The sequence below is a fragment of the Carcharodon carcharias genome, chromosome 15, assembly GCF_017639515.1.
Source record: "Carcharodon carcharias isolate sCarCar2 chromosome 15, sCarCar2.pri, whole genome shotgun sequence".
In the NCBI taxonomy this organism is placed as follows: domain Eukaryota; kingdom Metazoa; phylum Chordata; class Chondrichthyes; order Lamniformes; family Lamnidae; genus Carcharodon; species Carcharodon carcharias.
Window position 1 is genome coordinate 118,568,078 of NC_054481.1, and position 18,933 is coordinate 118,587,010.

An 18,933-nucleotide genomic window follows, 5' to 3' on the forward strand; every position below is an offset into this window, starting at 1 on the left:
AGTTGTGGGCTCATTGCACAAATGCCTTTTACACTGGTGCACTAATTGGCAACAGCCAGCCTCAATCAGTGAAGCCTTGAGGATGGTACCTGTCTAAAATAGAATTACTATACTGATACAATTGGGCTGCTCTTCTGAAGTTGAAGGTGAGGCATGTTGTTGCAGCAGAGTACAAGGACGCAGTTTATTCTGCAACAAATCTAGGCTGTACTTGACTTTGGAATGCTTGATGGTGTCACTGGACACTCAAAATTGGAAAACGTACCTTTACGCAGCACTTAGTGTCAGCTGTGGCTCAGTGGGTAGAATTCCTGCCTCAGACTCAGACAGTTGTGAGTTCAAGTCCCATGCCAGAAGCTTGAGCATAAAATAAAGGCTGGCACTCTCAATGCAACACTGACAGAGTGCTGCATTGCACAGTTGAAGTGTTCAGATGAGTTGTTAAATTGAAGCCTAGTCTGTCCTCTCTGATGAATGTAAAAGATCCCAATGCACAATCAAAGAGTATGGAATTTCCCCTGCTGTCCTGGGCAATATTTATCCCTTTACTAACATCACTAAAAGAGATTTTTCTGGCCATTATCACATTGCTGTGTGTGGGATCTTGCTGTGTGCTAATCAGTTGCAGATTTTCCTACATCACAACAGTTTTCAAAAGTACTTCTTTGGCTGTGATGTGTTTTTGGAGGTCCTGAAAGGCATTCTATAAATGCCTCTTATAGCCAAAATGTCCTTTTTACTAACATTTTTCACTTTGATTAGCATAACCATTCATTAAAAATACATATTTTTTAATTTTGGGGTGTGGGTGTGGGTTGCAGAAAGTGAACTGTTCCATTGTCCAATAGTGACATTGCTTATCTTGAAAAGGGGTGCCTTTTCTTCATTGCTGTTCAATCCAATTTTGGTAGCAGGGCTTTCAGTTACCTTGGTTTTACTCTCTGGATCCCCTAAACTGCCCTGCTTCTCCCCTTTTCAACCTCCTTTAGAACATATCGCTTTGACTAAGATTTCAGTAGCTCTTCCTAATCTCTCTCCTCATAGCTCTGTATTCGATTACTTTACTCCTATTTTTGAAGTGCCTTGGATTGTTTTTTTTATGTTAAAGGTGCTGTAAAAATGCAAGCTGCTGTTGGTCAATGCAAATAAATGGAAAAGCAAAAATAAAAAGATTCAGCTGAATTTGGTCTGGAGGAGCAACAATTAACCACAGTGCTGCTGGGATGGAAATTGGAATAATTGGCCAGGCTTTCTGGTCCAAGTGATCTATGCCAGAAAGTGTACATATGTGGATGTTGGGTAAGGACAGGGTTGTGTCAACATATGAACAGTGGCCACCTGGTTAAGGTAACTGAAGAACTGCTGTCACCCTAATCTACTCAGTGAATTGAGCCCTGTCTCAGCAAACACCATTTAACTATTTAATTTTGAGAGCATGCTGTCACTAGAAATAGTAGACACTGGATAACATTCTGGAGAGAAGAAATAGAAAACATGTGGACCTTGGAGGAGGCAACATAGCACTGAATGCTTTGATGGCTAAAGAAAAGACGTGAATACTCACAGGTACATAGAAGAACTCCTCATCTCCATGTCTCCTCTTTTTGATGCCTGCGTTGGGCCCCTGGACTCCCTGTGGTGTCTGTTTGAAGGCTGAAACACAAAGGACAAGGGCATCTAGTCACCTTTCATGGTCATGCACTCATTATGTGTTTTATAACCTTTCTTAAAATATCTAATTTCTAATCTTGTAAATTACTCCAGGCTAGATCATGCAGCACACAACCTAAAAAGGATTTATATCAAGCAGCAGTTTGAAATTATTTTCCATGTTTTTCTTACAGTAACTTAGAATTTTGTTCAAATGAATAAAAAATTGTACTGGCTCAGTAATGTGCAGCCTTTGCGCGGTAACTTGGGGCATCATGCAGCCATGGGATTCCCATCTCTGCTGAGTTGGTGACCTCAGGTGAGTCTCTGTGTGTAGAGGCTAGGTGCCCACTGACAAGTACACAGAGAAACAGTGGAATAGAAGGCCAACACAGAAGGCAGGTGGTAGCATCAGAGGATGCCATACCGCCTAATCTAATTCCAATGTTAATGACCCCACACAACTCGCCTGTGGTCAGACCAGCAAAACTTACTGCGTTTGTTACCATTTCCATTTTTTGCTGCACTCTCGTTGATAGCTTGCTGCTCACGGTAATGATCCTCATCTGCTTTCCGATCTCTTCCTGGGCAGGCACAGATTCGACCTTCAAATGACCGGCGTCCAAGAACCTGACCACTGAGGAAGATGACAAGGGTGTTCATTTGGTGAGGGAATTACATGAGCACCACCATGACCCATTAGCACCAACAGCCTCCGAATATCTTCATCACACCTTTACTGTAGAAAACCATTCCAGGGCACTTCGTAGAGAAGAAATGGAGAAGGTGTTGTACCTTTGTGTGGGGTGGTGGTTAGAAGACGCAACTGAAGGCTGTTATTGAAGAGATGTATTTGAGAAGGCTTTTAAACATGGAGAAGGGTCTTGAAAGGTTTTGGCAGGTTGTTCCTAAGAATAGGGGAAAGGCAACTGAAGGTGCAGAGAAGGGAAACATGAATAGCAGGACTGAAGGGCATAAGTCTAGAGAGGCTGTTGAGGTAGTGTGGGGCCAGGCCCAGATGTAATTTATAAATAAAATTTTTATCTATGATCCATTAGGGACAAGGAACAATATGGGTCAGGAAGGATGACAGTTAGAATATCAACTTATAGAATGAGTGAAGCAGGATAGACTAGAGTAAGTTCTAAATGTTAATACAAAGGGCAGAATTTTCTGTAGCTGGCAGAGGTCCCACCACTGGTCCCAAAGGGAGAAGGGCGGAGTGTGACCCTGCTTCGGCAGGCAGCAGGATCCAGGGCTGCATTTTTTGATGGCAGCCAATTAAGTGGCTGCTGCCAGGGCTACCATCCTATTTAAGGACAGCGGATTGCCCCAAAAAGCAGACAGACCAGCAGCTCTGCAGGGCCACTTATGGGATGACACCTGCAGGATGAGGACATATCAATGGCTGAGCACCTTGAAAGCCATTTGTGGGGTTTGGGGACACCAGAGCCAGTAAGATGGGCCTGGAGAGGGGTGAATGGGTGGGGTGTCGCTGAGGGCATGTGATGCCATCGCCCCAGGGAGGGGGCAGCTTCAACTAGTGATAAAATGCCAGCAGAGGCTGGAAGAGGCCCGAAATGGCAGGTGGACCATTTGCTACACCTCCCCCACCAGTGGGAAAATGGCAAGGCAGCGGGAAAACAAAAGACATTTTGCCAGACATTCTGCTTCCGAGATCGTCCCCCAAAAGCTGGTGAAATCTAGCCCAGATACTCTGGTTGTCATGCTGTTTCACTTGCACCTTTTCTGAATGACTAAGTATCTTGGAATCAGGCAGCAGTAATTCTAATCCAACAGTCTTATAGAGACAGTTACTCACTCTCTTGTTTCCAAGGTGATGATGATGAGGATGGGTCGTCGATTCATTCCACCCACACAGCTACTGTTACACATGAAGTTGTAGAGGATTGTAGTGAACTCTGTTCCTACCTGTTCAAAGCAGAAGAATCAATCAATCAATAAATAAAGTAATAACCAATAAATAAATGAATACATATTTCGGTATAAATATGTGGTACTACAAATATAACATTGAAAATAACTCATCTCACATGTTCACTTCAACTCTTCCTACTAACAATGTCAAAGCTGTGAAACTCCTCACCTTCCCACCTCCTAAAAAGCTTAGTGGTACCTAACAACTGCTTCTAATTTAGTTAATCTTCTCTTCTAAACAGATGTCCTTCACAATAGCCCAATTCGTTGGAGTTTCTCAATTTAGTACAGTGAAAGGGACGTACTGGTATTGTCATTGGACTGGTAACCCAGAGACCCAGGGTAATGCTCTGGGATCCGGGTTCAAATCCCACCACAGCAGATGGTGGAATTTGAATTCAATAAAAATTCAGTTAAAAGTCAAATGAATCAATTGTCGTAAGAACCCATCAGGTTTAGGGAAGGAAATCTGCTGTCCTCACCTGGTCTGGCCTACATGTGGCTCCTGATCCACAGCAATTTGGTTAACTCTTAAAATGCCCTCTGAAATCCATGGCATCCAAGAGGCGCTGTGAGGCATCAGCAGCAGAATTGTACACACAAACACAATATTCCCCACTCTATCTTTATCACCAAGCCAGGGGATCAACCCTAGTTCAATGAAGATTTTAGGAGAGCATGCCAGGAGCAGCATCAGGCATACCTAAAAATGAGGGATCAACCTGGTGAAGCTGTAACACAGGACTACTTGCATGCCAAACTGCGTAAGTAGCAAGTCATAGACAGAGCTGAACGATTCCACAACCAACAGATCAGATATAAGTCCTGCCACATCCAGTTGTGACTGGTGGTGGGCAATTAAACAGCTCACTGGAGGAGGAGGCTCCACAAATATTCCCATCCTCACATCAGTGAAAAAGATAAGGCTGAAGCATTCACAACAGTCTTCAGCCAGAAATGCCGAGTGGATGATCCATCTCGGCCTCCTCCGGAGGTCCCCATTATCACAGTTGCCAGTCTTCAGCCAATTCAATTCACTCCATGTGATATCAAGAAACAGCTGAAGACATTAGATACTGCAAAGGCTATGGGCCCTGACAATATTCCAGCAATAATACTGAAGACTTGTGCTCCAGAACTTGCCGCGCCCCTAGCCAGTACAGCTACAACACTGGTGTTTACCTGGCAATGTGAAAATTGCCAACTATGTCCTGTATACAAAAAGCAGGACAAATCCAACCCAGCCAATTACTGCCCCATCAGTCTACTTTCGATCATCAGTAAATTGCTGGAAGGGGTTATCAACAGTGCTATCAAGCGGCACTGGCAATAACCTGCTAATTGAAGCTCAGTTTGGGTTCTGCCAGGGTCATTCAGCTTCTGACCTTATTACAGCCTTGGTTCAAACATGGTGAGGTAAGAGTGACTGCCCTTGACATCAAAGCAGTATTTGACTGAGTGTGGCATCAAGGAGCCCTAGCAAAACTGGAGTCTACATTAATCTACATATAGACTGGGCAAACCAAATTAGCAATAATACTGTGGCGGATCCTGGAGTGTGTACGAGGTGGCTTTTTAGACCAGTATGTGGAGGAATCAACTAGGGAATAGGCTATCCTAGATTTGGTATTATGCAAGGAGAAGGGGTTAATTAATAATCTTGTTGTGTGGGGTCCTTTAGGGAACAGTGACCATTATATGATAGAATTTTTCATTAGGATGGAAAGTGAAGTAGTCCAATTCAAAGCTAGGGTCCTAAATCTAAACAAAGGAAACTACGAAGGTATGAGGTGTGAGTTGGCTAAGATACATCGGGGAACTTCATTAAAAGGAATGACAGTGGATGGGCAATGGTAATATTTAAGGAATGAACATATGCATTGCAACAGTTATATATTCCTTTCAGGTGCTAAAACACAACAGGAAAAGCGGCCCAACCATGGTTAACAAAAGAAATTAAGGATAGTATTAGATCCAAAGAGGAGCCATATAAAGTTGCTAGAGAAAGTAACATGCCTGAGGATTGGCAGTAGTTTAGAATTCAGCAAAGCGGGACCAAGAGACTGATTGAGAGGGAAAAATAGAGTATGAGAGTAAACTTGCAAGGAACATAAAAGCGGACTGAATGAGCTTCTATAATTACGTAAAGAGAAAAAGATTAGTGAAGACAAACGTAGGTTCCTTACAGTCCAAAACAGATGAATTTATAATAGAGAACAAGGAAATGGCAACTACTTTAGTTCTGTCTTCACGGAGGAAGACAAAAATAACTTCCCAAAAATGCTAGGGAACCAAGGGTCTAGTGAGAAGGATGAATTGAAGGAAAAAAGTATTATTAAAACAATAGTGCTGGAGAAATTAACGGGACTGAAAGCCAATAAATCCACAGCACCTGATAATCCCAAAGTGCTAAAGGGGGTGGCCATGGAAATAGTGAATACGTTGGTTGTCATCTTCAAAAATACTGCAGATTCTGGAACAGTCCTGGCAGATTGGAGGGTGGAAAATGTAACCCCACTGCTTAAAAAAAGGAGGGAGGGAGAAAACAGGGAATTATAGACTGGTTAGCCTAACATCAGTAGTAGGGAAAATGCTAGAGTCTATTATAAAGGATGTGTTAACAGGACACTTAGAAAATATCAGCAGATTTAGACAAAGTCAACATGGATTTATGAAAGCTAAATGATGTTTGACAAACCTACTGGACTTTTTTTAGGATGTCACTAGCAGAATAGATAAGGGAGAACTAGTGGACGTGGTGTATTTGGATTTTCAGAAAACTTTTGATAAAGTCCCAGATAAGAGGTTAGTGTGCAAAATTAAAGCACATGGAGTTGGGGGTAATATATTGGCATGGATTGAGAATTGGTTAGCAGACACGAAACAGAGAATAGGAATAAATGGGTCTTTTTCGGAGGCGGTGACTAATGGGGTATTGCAGGGATCTATGCTTTGGCCCCAGCTATTCACAATATATATCAATGACTTGGATGAAGGCACCAAATGTAATATTTCCAAGTTTACTGATGACACAAAACTTAGTGGGAATGTGAGAGGTTAGGATGATGTTAAGAGGCTTCAAGGCAACTGAGACAGGTTGAGTGAGTGGGCAAATACATGGCAGATGTAGCATAACATGGATAAGTGTGAAGTTATCCACTTCGGTAGGGAAAACAGAATGTCAGAGTATTATTTAAATGGTGATAGATTAAACTCTACTTTGGCTATTATTATAAACCAGGCCTCATGTGAAAATAAAAGTTGATGTGAAAAGGGACCTGGGTGTCCTTGTACACCAGTCACTGAAAGCAAGCATGCAGGTGCAGCAAGCAGTTAAAAAGGCAAATGGCATGTTGGCCTTCATTGTGAGAGGACCTGAGTACAGAAGCAAGGGTGTCTTACTGCAGTTGTACAGGGCTTTGCTGAGACCACACCTGGAGTACTGTGTGCAGTTTTGGATAGGATAGACTTGTCATAGAGGGAGCATAACGAAGGTTCACCAGACTGATTCCTAGGGTGGCAGAACTGTCGTATGAGGAGAGATTGGGTCGACTAGGCCTGTATTCATTGAAGTTTAGAACAATGAGAGGGGACCTCATTGAAATGTATAAAATTCTGACAGGGCTGGACAGACTGGATGCAGGAATGATGTTTCCTCTGGCTGGGGGGGAGGGGGGTCTAGATCAAGGGGTCATAGTTTCAGTATATGGGGAAGGCCATTTAGAATTGAGATGAGGAGAAACTTCTTCACTTAGAATGCAGTGAATCTGTGGAATTCTCTGCCATAGAAGGTTGTGGAGGCCAAGTCACTGAATATATTTAAGAAGGAAATTGATAGATTTCTAGACTCTAAAGGCATCAAGCAGTAAGGGGAGAGAGTGGGAGTATGGTGTTGAGATAGAGGATCAGCCATCATCATATTGAATGACAGAGAAGGCTTGGAGGGCTGAATGACCTACTCCTGCTCCTTTTTTCAATGTTTCTATGGAATTAATGGGAATTAGGGGAAAATTCTCCGCTGGTTGGAGTCATACCTAGCACAAAGGAAGGTAGTTGTGGTTATTGGAGATCAATCATCTCAGTTACAGGACATTGCTGCAGGATTCCTCAGAGTGGTGTCCTAGGCCCAATCATCTTTAGCTGCTTCATCAACGACCTTCCTTCCATCATAAGGTCAGAAGTGGGGATGTTACTGATCATTGCACAATGTTCGGCACCATTTGTGACTCTTCAGATACTGAAGCAGTCCATGTCCAAATGCAGCAAGATCTGGACAGTATCCAGGCTTGGCTGGCAAGTGGCAAGTAACATCCATGCCACACAAGTGCCAGGCAATGACCATCTCCAACAAGACAGAACCTAACCATCACCCTTGACATTCAATAGCATTACCATTGTTCAATCCCCAACTATCAACATGCCGGGGGTTACCATTGACCAGAAACTGAACTGTACTAGTCATATAAATATTGTGGCTACAAAAGCAGGTCAGAGGCTAGGAATCCTGTGGAAAGTAACTCACCTGACACCTCAAAGCCTGTCCACCATCTTCAAGGCACAAGTCAGGAGTATGATGGGATACTCTCCGCTTGCCCGGATGAATACAAGTCCAACACTACTCAAGAAGCTTGACACCATCGAGGACAAAGCAGCCCACTTGATTGGTACCCCTTCCACAAACATCCACTCCCTCCACCAGCAACAAACAGTGGCAACAGTGTATACCATCTACAAAATAGACTGAAGAAACTCACCAAGGCCTTACCTACCAAACCCACAACTGCTACCATCTAGCAGGACAAGGGAAGCAGGTAGATGGGAACACCACCACCTGGAAGTTCTCCAAGCCACTCAACATCCTGACTTGGAAATATATCACCATTCCTTCACTGTTGCTGGGTCAAAATCTTGGAACTCCCTCCCTAACAGCACTGTGGGTATACTTACACCACAGGGACTGCAAAGGCTCATGAAGGCAGCTCACTACCACCTTCTCAAGGGCAATTAGGAATGGGCAATAAATGCTGGCCTAGCCAGTGATGCCCACATCCCATAAATGCAAACAAAACAAAACAAACTATTCTATCTTTTCCTTTCAGGTGCTGATCTACTATCTACCCAATATGTGTTTCCAGCAATTTTTTTTATCCTTACTACTATATATTCTGACAGCTTTGACTCAGTATGTAATGTACATGATTTAACACTGCGATGTTACACTAAGCAAATTATTCATAACTAAAAGAACTGTCAGGAATTTACCTGGTATTGCAAAGACTCCTACAGTTGAAATTTATGTTTAATCCAGTACAAATTGCTTGTCTAACCTTTTTCTAAAATTAAGCGATGACAAGAAAATTGGACCCTTAGTTTTCAGCAATAAACATTCCATATCTGACACTAGGTGTCAGTATCACCTTAGCAGTGTGCCATTTGAGGGACATTCTGATATAAAACATTGATTCAGGATCTAAAATTCAGCTTATGGTAACTTTACTAATCTAAAACATAGTCATTTCTACAATACCATATCTCACCATGATTTCTTACACACTGTTGATCATTATAGTTCAACTATTAAACTGCAACAGAACACTGGCTGCAAAGTATAACTAACTGATGAACAAATAGTCATTTGGTAGCGCAGAACATGAATATTGCTGAAAAAAAAGCTTTTCATCTTGCACTTATCAGGACACTTCGCAAGAATACCAATATAAGGGTTGTTTTCCCCTTATATTGGTATCCTTGCGAAGTATCCTGATGAGCGCAAGGCAAAAAGCTTCGACATGTCTCCTTTCCAGCAATAACTGATGAACCTGATCCACACGTGTCACCTATTTGAATTATTCTTCAAAGCATTAAAAAACATTTACTCTCTGACGCTCCTAATTCATAGGTCCATTGCACTGGTGAACAAATTGCAGAGCGCAATGGTCTCAGGGATGAGTTGAATCTCTGTGGACGCTGGACAGAAACAATCTTTTTTCCTGACTGGATTAATGGATGATTCAATCTCTTGCTACCTTGCTCGGAGACAAAAGCAAGAATTAAAGATGTATGGTTGCAACGTACCTGTGGAGGCTCGAATGGCACCAAGACGCTCTGCCGTCCAGTGACAGCGTCATCAATGTACTGAGCAAGGTTGTTTCCTTCCACCCTGATCAGGTGACTCGCTGGAGCAGCCTGGCCTGGAAGGATGACAGGGACATACAAGCTATAAAATGTGACCAGGGCAGAGCTGAATAATGAGGGTCCAGTGAGAATTCACCCAGAAGGTAGCACATGGACCCAACAGTAAAAAACATTTCCCTCATGTATAACTTACTCTATTTCATTACTTATCTGTAATGAGGTGTAAATAAATAGAATGAAATTAGTGAAGATCTGACTGAACTATAACCCATTAACCCAGGCTAGGGTTCAGAAGTCAGACGTGTGCCATCTGAGGCAGGATTACAGGCCTTAATTCGCTAACTATCTTATTCCTCACTTCCAAATTTCTCCTCTTCTTTCCTCATGTTAGGATACAGATCAATAAATTCCATCCTGCCTTCATCTGTCTCATTCAAGCAGATATATATGCTTGGAGATTGCTGGTAGGTTATACAGCCATAGAGGTGCAGCACAATTGAGCCCGAGCGTGATCTTGTTCTCACCCGGCAGGAGTTAGTGAATGGTGAAAGGGAAGGGGAAATCCGGCTTACTTTTCCCCCTCACTGATCCAGAGGCACAGAGGTCAATTGTAGTGCTCCCTATCACTGTCATGGTTGAACGCAGCACAGACTGAAGATGAGCCTGCAATCTCCCTTGCCTGTTGCACACCAGGCTGTAGTCAACTTGGGGTTCCCAGGTTGTTTGTTTTCTAAATGGGGGATCATATCAGGAGAATTAATTTTTCATTTACGTTTGGAAACCTCATAGTGTGTGGGAAGTGGAGAGGGAGCATCATAACTGCAATCTGGTGAGGTAAAGCATGAGAAGGCTATGAGATTGAAGATAATTTCTGTAATAATACTGCTGCCAAAAATATCTTGCTGAGCTTAGTAAACAGCTGTCATACAAATGAGCTGACTTATTTCTACTACAGCTGTTTACTAAGCTTACCATGATCTAATTGGCAGGAATAATCTAGATGGCATTTGCAACAAGGCCTTACATACAGGTGGTTGAGATGTGGGCATCTTCATTATATATCTTCAGTTGGCAGACACAGAACTGGTTGAAACTTCTCTCTTGAGCTTGGTTGCAGATGGCAAATAGCCTATACTTTAGTGTAAGTTTGGCACTATGCCTGATGACAACCAACATACATGCTGACTGGCTAATTTTGATACTTTATCAGTTCACTAATGCACATTTGAAAAGCCTCTGGGTGCCAACATAATCGAACTTGGGAAACTTGGCAACTGTACCATGTCCACTGATGGGAAAAAGGCAATTAAGACACTTTGGCATATTGAATCCCAGAGGCAGGGGGTCATGGCTTCAAGCCCACGTATGCTGAGTTATTGATTCTGGCTGTACTTTTGGTGTGAGCTGCTGAGAAAACACCCAGTCATTTCCCAACAGGTAAGGGAGGAAAATCAGAGGAAGAACCATGCCCAGGTTGTATCTCTTGAGCAGTTGCTTTCGGGATGAGTGAGGGAGCCTGCCCTCTCAGTAGGGGATGGTCAGAGAAATATAGGTGATGCTGGGGAGAAAAATACCAAATCACTCTGTTGTCGTTTCTGCATTCTTTTTTGTTCCACTCTCTGCCACCAATTCTTCAGGTTTAAGTTCTTTTTTAGTGAAATGTGAATGAAGACAACAACAAAGAATATGGATGGTTAAGTTAAACTTGGTTTACATCATAGTCTGGGTGGGGCGGAGAGTGCTATTGTATTTTAGGTAGGCAGATTACATCATAGGTAGAAAGGGAGGGTTCTGACTACAAGGGCCTTTGCAGTTTGTACATAGTGTCATTTGGAACATGAGATGAAGGGTGGGGGTGTTAGTGATTGGTGATACAATGTAGGTGGAATGGCTTACAGGTAACATGGATCCAGCCCATTCTCACTAGGAGACCTCTAGACTGGAAAATACATGATAAAATAAACAACCAATTAATAAATGAATTAGCTGTTTTTTTATGCTGCTGTTCCTCAGAGCAGATAGTCCTGGTCTCAAGTCAACTTCAATCTGAGGCAAATTCTATTCTATTCATTATTATTTCAATGAGTCATTTTTTGCTACGTCAAACCCCCACATTGTGTGACAAACTAGAGTATATGCTCAACACTCTCACTAGAACCAAAGGTAAATACAAAACTTGGCACAGGCCATGCCTGGAATGCACTGGAGGAAGTGGCACCAAGTCCATTATCTGGGGATAAAGTCGTAACAACAGGTATACCTGTTACTGGGAGTAGCTATGTGAAGTTCACTTAAGCAAATTCCTGGAATCATTCTGAAAGCACAGAATAGGCCACCACTTTATTGAGACATTCATCCAATGGTTTTTTCCCCCCTTATACAGTCTTTTGGTCATTTTATGTTTCAAATACAGATAACTGAATGAAAGAAACTAGCTTGTCTGATGACCAGGTGAGAAAGTGAACAAAACTAAGGAAGAAGGATAAATTCAGCAGTTCTGTGCTCTTATGCTAGGCTGTAGTTGAGGGGAGCACATGTCAGAGAATTAGCTATAGTAGTGTAATGTTGAATCTCTAATCTGCAATCCCTTTGAGTTTGACTTTCCACTAGGAGAGAGGAATCATTGACTCTACCTGAAACAGAACACAAATGAATGGTCAATGTGGAATAATGAGTCAGTGCTTTTCGTGCAAATCAAAAGAGATAAAAGATAGAAAAATTATAGTGTACATTTTCTGATTGGTGTCTTGTTGTGCTGCATTAAGAAGAAGGAAAGTCCTACCCTTCCCCCATCAGTGACTGTCCATGGGTACTGAGTAGAAACATGAAGAGAGGGATTATATTGCATTTTGGTAACATCCACTCACCATCATTGAAGTCTCTGCCAAGCTCATGATTGGGACAGCGTTTTACCACTTCAGTCACATGTTCAGCCTTCTTGTAGACAGGCATTGCTCGCACCACACTGCCGGGAGGTGGTGGCGAGGTCAGTTTCACCTGGATTGGACATGTCTTTGCAATCTGACAGTAAAGTTTCTTCAGCAGTGGAGAATACTAGAAAATAAAATAACATACAGTAAAACATTAATTAAAATATGCATGAATTTCTTCATCAATCTCAATCTTCCACGGCAAGTCAAGACTAATAATCAGTGGGTGAAGTAGAGTTCAACCGCAAAGGATCAAGATGCACAAATTTAATTCAGTCCACATTTTAAAATCATATATACTGTCCTGACTTGTATATATTGTTTGACATTTTGTAGCTATATAGATAAACCTAGGAGGTCTTGTGGCGCAGTGAGTAGTTTGCCTGCCTATGAACCAGAAGCTCCGGTTCAAGTCCCACTCCAGGAATTAATGGCCAAGTAAGGTGCATTCACAATGCAGCCAAACAGGTACCAACTTGTAAATCCTTCCAACATACGCCAAAGGCAGGCAGTAAGGGCGGAAGAGGTTCCCGGTCAACCATGTGATAGAAAGAAATTGGAGCCTCTTCCATCATTGTCCATAGCTCCAAGTATAACCTGCACATAAAAGTGTATGTTGCCACAACAACTCAGAATCCTTGGGGGGCCAGTTGGTGTGCATCAGATTGGTGCCAAAAAATTGGGGCATGATCCCCATACAAAGCTGGGGTGGATTTGGGATCTCCCTCCTTGCCCTACCCACGGTGGAGACATGAACAGACACAATAGGCTGAATGGCTTCCTTCTGTATCATATGATTCTAAGGTGAAAGAAGATAAACCTGCAGCAATTAGAGAAGTAAGTGTTGTCTGGAGCATAGAGTTTTCTGCTTATAGGAGATGGAGGCACAAAACTGAAGTGTTTGCGATGAATGTGGTTCCTAAAGGAACCCAGAAACATGTAAATCATCCAGCTTATTATGAATTAATGCAGCTGGAGAAGCCGCTGCTAATGGTAACTTATTTGTTGATTTTTTTCATTCATAGGTTGTGAGCATCACTGGAAACAGTCCATCCTTAATTGCCCTTGATGTGGGTTAGCCACCTTCTTGAATTACTCCAGGTCATCTGATGAATGTACATCCACTATGTTGTTAGGGAGGGAGCTCCAGGATCTTGACCTAGAGACAATGAAGGAATGGAGATATATTTCCCATCAGGATGGTGTGTGACTTGAAGGAGAACTTGCAGGTGATGGTCTTTCCATGTACCTGCTGGCCCTGCCCTTCTAGACAGTAGAGATTGCAGGTTTGGAAGATACTGATCTTTCAGGAGAGGCAGTGGTGGAGGGAGTGAATGTTTATGGCAGTGGCTGGTGTTGAGTTTCTTAAGTGTTGTTGGAGCTGCACTCATCCAGGCAAGAGGAAAGTATTCCATAAGATCCCTGACTTGGGCTATGTAGATGATGGGAAGGTTTTGGAGAGTCAGGAGGCCAGCCACTTGCCCAAAGAATACTCAGCCTTTGACCTAATCTTACAGTCACATATTGATGTGGCTCACCCAGTTAGGTTTTTTGGCCAATGGTGACCTCCAGGATGTTGATGGTGAGGGATTCAACAATGGTAATGCAGTTGAATGCCAAGGAGAGGTGGTTAGGCTCTCTCTTGTTGGAGATAGTCATGATTTGGTATTTGTCTGGGTTGAACGTTACTTACCGCTTATCAGCCCAAGCCTGAATGCTTCATTACCTGAGGAATTGATAATATAACTAAACACTGTGCAATCATTAGTGAACATCCACACTTCTGATCTAATGATGGAGGAAAGGTCATTAATGTAGCAGATGAAGATAGCTGGACCTAGAACACTTTCCTGAGGAACTCCTGCAGCAATGTCTTGAGGCTGAAATGAATGATCTCCAACAACCACAGTCACCTTCCTTTATGATAGGATTGACTCCAGCCAAAGGAGAGCTTTCTCCTCAATTTCCATTGACTTCAATTAATGAGGTTCCTCAATGTGACAGTCAGTCAAATATTGCCGAGATGTCAAAGACAGTTACTCTCACCTCACCTCTGGAATTCAGTGTTTTGTCCATTTTTGAACCAAGGCTACAATAACAACTGGAGTTGAGTGATTATTGATGAGTGTCTTGATATCATTGTCGACAACCCTTCCATTGCTTTGCTGATGATTGAAAGTAGGCTGATAGGAGAGTAATTGATCGCATTGAATTCAGCTTGATTTTTTTGTTGACAGGACATACCCGAACAGTTTTCCACATTGTTAGGTAAATATCAGTGTTGTACCTGCACGAGGACAGCTTGGCCAGAGGCCTTGCTAGTTTTTCAGCAGAAGTCTTAAGTACTACAGCTGGTATATTATTGGGGCTGTAGCCTTTGCTGAAGCAGTGGGCTCAGCCATTTCTCACTATCATGTGAAGTAAATTGAATTTGCTGAAGACTAACATCTTTGATGGTGGGGACCTCAGTGGGAGGCTGAACTCAGCACTTCTGGCTGAAGATGGTTGCAAATGCTTTAGCCTTGTTTTTTTCGCTTAGGTATTGGTATTTGCCCCATGAAGCCTTCTCCTCCGTTATTTATTTAATTGTCTGCTGCCATTCATTACTGGATCTGGCAGAGTTTTGGCCTGACCCATTGGTATGTCAATAGCATGCCACTTCCACCGATTGGCATGCATTTAATTCTCTGTTGTGGCTTCACCAGATTGGCACCACATTTTTAGGAGTGCCTGGTGCTCTTCCACAATCCTCATCAAACCAGGGTTGGTCCCTTGGCTTGATAGTAATGGCACAGTGAGGGACATGCCAAACCATAAGGTAATAGATTATGGAGGAGTATAATTCTGCTCCTGTTGAATGCCTGCAGTTCCTTGTGGATGCGCAGTTTTGAGCTGCTACATCTGTTCTTAATCTAATGCCACACAACACAATGGAAGGTGCGTTCAATGTGAGGACAGGACTTTGTCTTCACAAGGACTTTGCAGTGAACACTCCTACCAATACGGTCATGGACAGATGCATCTGCAACAGTCAACTGGTGAGGATGAAGTCAAATAGGCTTTTCCCTCATGAGGTAAAGTAGGTTCTCTCACCAACTGCTGCATGCCTAGTATGGCAGCAATGTTCTTCATGATTCTGCCTGCTCAGTTAGTTGTAGTGCTACTAAGCTACTCTTGGTGATGTAATTGAAGTCTCCCATCCAGAGTACATTCTGTGCGCTTGCTGCCCTCAGTGCTGCTTGCATGTGGTATTCGACATGGATGAGTACTGATTCATCAGCTGAGGGAGGATGGTAGGTGAAATCAGCTGGAGGTTTCCTTGTCCATTCTTCATCTGGTGCCATGAACTCAAGGGGTCCAGAGTCAATGTTGAGGACTCCCAGGGTCACACTGTCTGGTGGCTCTGTCCTGCCTGTGGGATAGGACATACTCAGGATGGTGATGGAGGAGTCTGGGTCATTGGCTGAGAGGTAGGATTCTGTGAGTAAGACTAGCAGGGCTATTGCAACAGTTTTGTCACAAAGTCTAGGTAAATGCCTGGTAGTCCATCCAATTTTATTCTTAGTATACTTTGTTGTAGTAGTTTGGTACAACTGAGTGCTTGTTAGGCTATTTCATAGGGCAGTTAAGAGCCAATCACATTGCTGTGGGGCTGGAGTTACATATAGGCCAAATTGGATAAGAAATAGACAGCATCTTCCAAACCCATGACTGCTACCATCTAGAAGGACAAGGGCAGCAGACAGATGGGAACACCAGTACCTGGAAGTTCCCCTCCAAGCCACTCACCATGGAAATATATCGCCATTCCTTCACTGTCACTGGGTCAACATCCTGGAACTCCCTCCCTAACAGCACTGTAGGTGTGCCTACACCACATGGCAGCTCACCACCACCTTTACAAGGGAAATTAGGGGTGGGCAATAAATGCTGGCCTAGCATTTCATGAATGAAAAAAGAGAGATCTCTCCTCAATGGGTAGTAGTGAACCAGATGGATTTTTTTTCTTTACAACAATCACTGATACCAGCTTTTTATATAGTATTATTTAGTTAACTGAAATTAACTTTTCCAGCTATCATGTGGGGTTTGGACTCATGTATCTGGATCATTATTTCAGGCCTCTGGGTTACTAGTCTAGTATAGTAACTAGTAGTATAACACACTGATGCAGCCATTCTCTCAATGAGTGCAGAAACCTAAATGAGTGTGGGCCGGATTTGAGCCCAAAATTCAGAGAGGAAAGATCAATTATCCAACTCAGACGTAACCTCCAGCAAAAAGGAAAAATGAGTAATACTTACATTTATATAGTACTTTCCACAACCACCAGACAAAGTGTTTTATAGCTAGTGTAGCACTTTTTTGAAGTATAGTCACTGTTGTAATGCAGGAAACAGCAGCCGATTTGCACAAGCTCCAATAAACAGCAATGTGATAATGCCCAGATAATCTGTTTTTTGTGATGTGAAATAGTGCCATGGTATCTTTTACATCCACCTGAGGGGACAGATAGGACCTCAGTTTAACATCTCATCTGAAAGACAGCACCTTCAACAGTGCAGCACTCCTTAAGTATCAGCCTTGATTTTTGTACTCAGGTCCTTGAGTGGAACTTGAACCCAGAACCTTGTGACTCAGAAGCAAGAGTGCTACCAACTGTGCCTTGGCTGACACATAAGACAATATTCAGGCTCTCATCCTCCTCCCTCAATTTTGCAACTCCTATTTCAACTTATTCTTCCTCAGGATCTCAAAATTGTGGAACCCCTTGTCTTCTTTCAGATTTTCCTTCTTCCTACAATCTACATGATTTTTAAAAATGTTTGGCATCATCTAACTATTTCACGATACACTTCTGTTTCTATTCCTCAACTTTGTTGTTGTCTTGCACTATGGCCTTTCACCTGAGTTTCTCTACAAAAAAAAACTTTCAGTTTGGTGTGGATTTAAACTTGGGTCTCAGAGATGTAACAGAGATCCACCACACTCTACTGTTTCTTTGTGTAGGTCAGCTGTTATGCTTGGCAGTGATCAAACCTTTAATGCTGACCAAATTTCAATCTGTGCTATTTTAACAAGACCCAGGTTAGCATTAAGGGACAGACAATATGGAAAGTGATTTAGCCCAAATGTGTGAAGAAGTCGCATGGGAACAGGGCCAACTGTAATTTTTATCCTTGTATCTTGAAGGCTTTTGAAAATATCCTGAAAACTAGTAGCATCTTCCGGATATCACTGTGACATATGATTAATGCTGATTAGATAAACACTTGGTAATCAGTAAGTAAACACTTAAATCCCCATCCTCGATGTTTTAACATTCACTTGGTGAATAAATCTTCTTTGTTACATTTTTTCCTGTACAATCTTTTTGTGTGAAACCATCTGATAAGTTTTTATTTATTAATTCACATCCTGTCAAGAAAATGTAATTTGTTTTGGGATTGTATTTTTTCCAATTAATAATTGCTGGAATTCAGAAGACTGAAACAAAGATAAATCTAAGGGGAGAATTTTTCCTATGGTGGGCAGGCTCAGCAGGAGTGGGCAGGGGCGGGCGCAGAGCCGATCGCCACCCGCGATCGGCTGCGCCCCGCCATTTTATGTGGGTGGGCCAATTAAGGCTCACCCAGTATAACACATGGCCAGTAGCGCTACCTGTGCAGGCTGGGGGAAGAGGGAGAGTCAGGGCCTGTGCTCCGATGCACGCAAAAGAGCACAGCAATCTCCCTGAGGCACAGAGCTGCTTCGGGGAGACTGAATGGTTGTGAAAACTTTTTAATAAATAAAGTGAAAATTTATTTAAACATATCCCCTCATGTGACAGCGTCACATGAGCTGGGATATGTTTGTGAAGTAAGTAAAATTTATTTATTTATTTTATAAAACCTTCAGGAAGCCTCATCCCACCCATGGATGAGGTTTCCTGAAAAACACGAAGGCCGCTTGGGCTCTTCGTATGCCCGCCAACCTTAACGTTGGACGGGCAGCATTATTAACAAGTTAAATTACTTTTCTAATGGCCTTAATAGACGGTTGACAGTTCAGCGGGCGTGCAGCTGCCTCCGGCGTGTGCCCGCTGAATGAAATATCGAAATGGCGCGTGATGATGTCAGGACACATGCCTGACGTCATTGTGCGTCATTTTACATGTCAGCGTGTCGGACCCACCCCTGCACACCAACGGCAATATTCTGCCCTAAGAGACTTAATTATAGAGTTTACTTTTGTGCTGATTCTCAATGCTTTTACGATAGGACTAAATTTCCTTCATTGT

General features: G+C 42.7%; 1 protein-coding gene across 5 annotated transcripts in view; it reads right to left on the reverse strand.

Moving 5' to 3' along the window:
* The window catches only part of tp73 (tumor protein p73), a 244,568-nt gene that overhangs the window by 11,093 nt on the left and 214,542 nt on the right, over positions 1-18,933 (reverse strand). For 4 of the 5 annotated variants that reach the window (XM_041205759.1, XM_041205761.1, XM_041205760.1 and 1 more), the window contains exons 5-9: positions 12,591-12,777; positions 9,664-9,779; positions 3,473-3,582; positions 2,145-2,287; positions 1,565-1,653 (exon numbers count right to left, since the gene is read on the reverse strand). In XM_041205759.1, coding sequence (XP_041061693.1) covers positions 1,565-1,653; positions 2,145-2,287; positions 3,473-3,582; positions 9,664-9,779; positions 12,591-12,777 — 645 coding nt within the window. The remainder of the gene's footprint in view (positions 1-1,564; positions 1,654-2,144; positions 2,288-3,472; positions 3,583-9,663; positions 9,780-12,590; positions 12,778-18,933) is intronic. The other variant, XM_041205762.1, reaches the window with a different exon arrangement.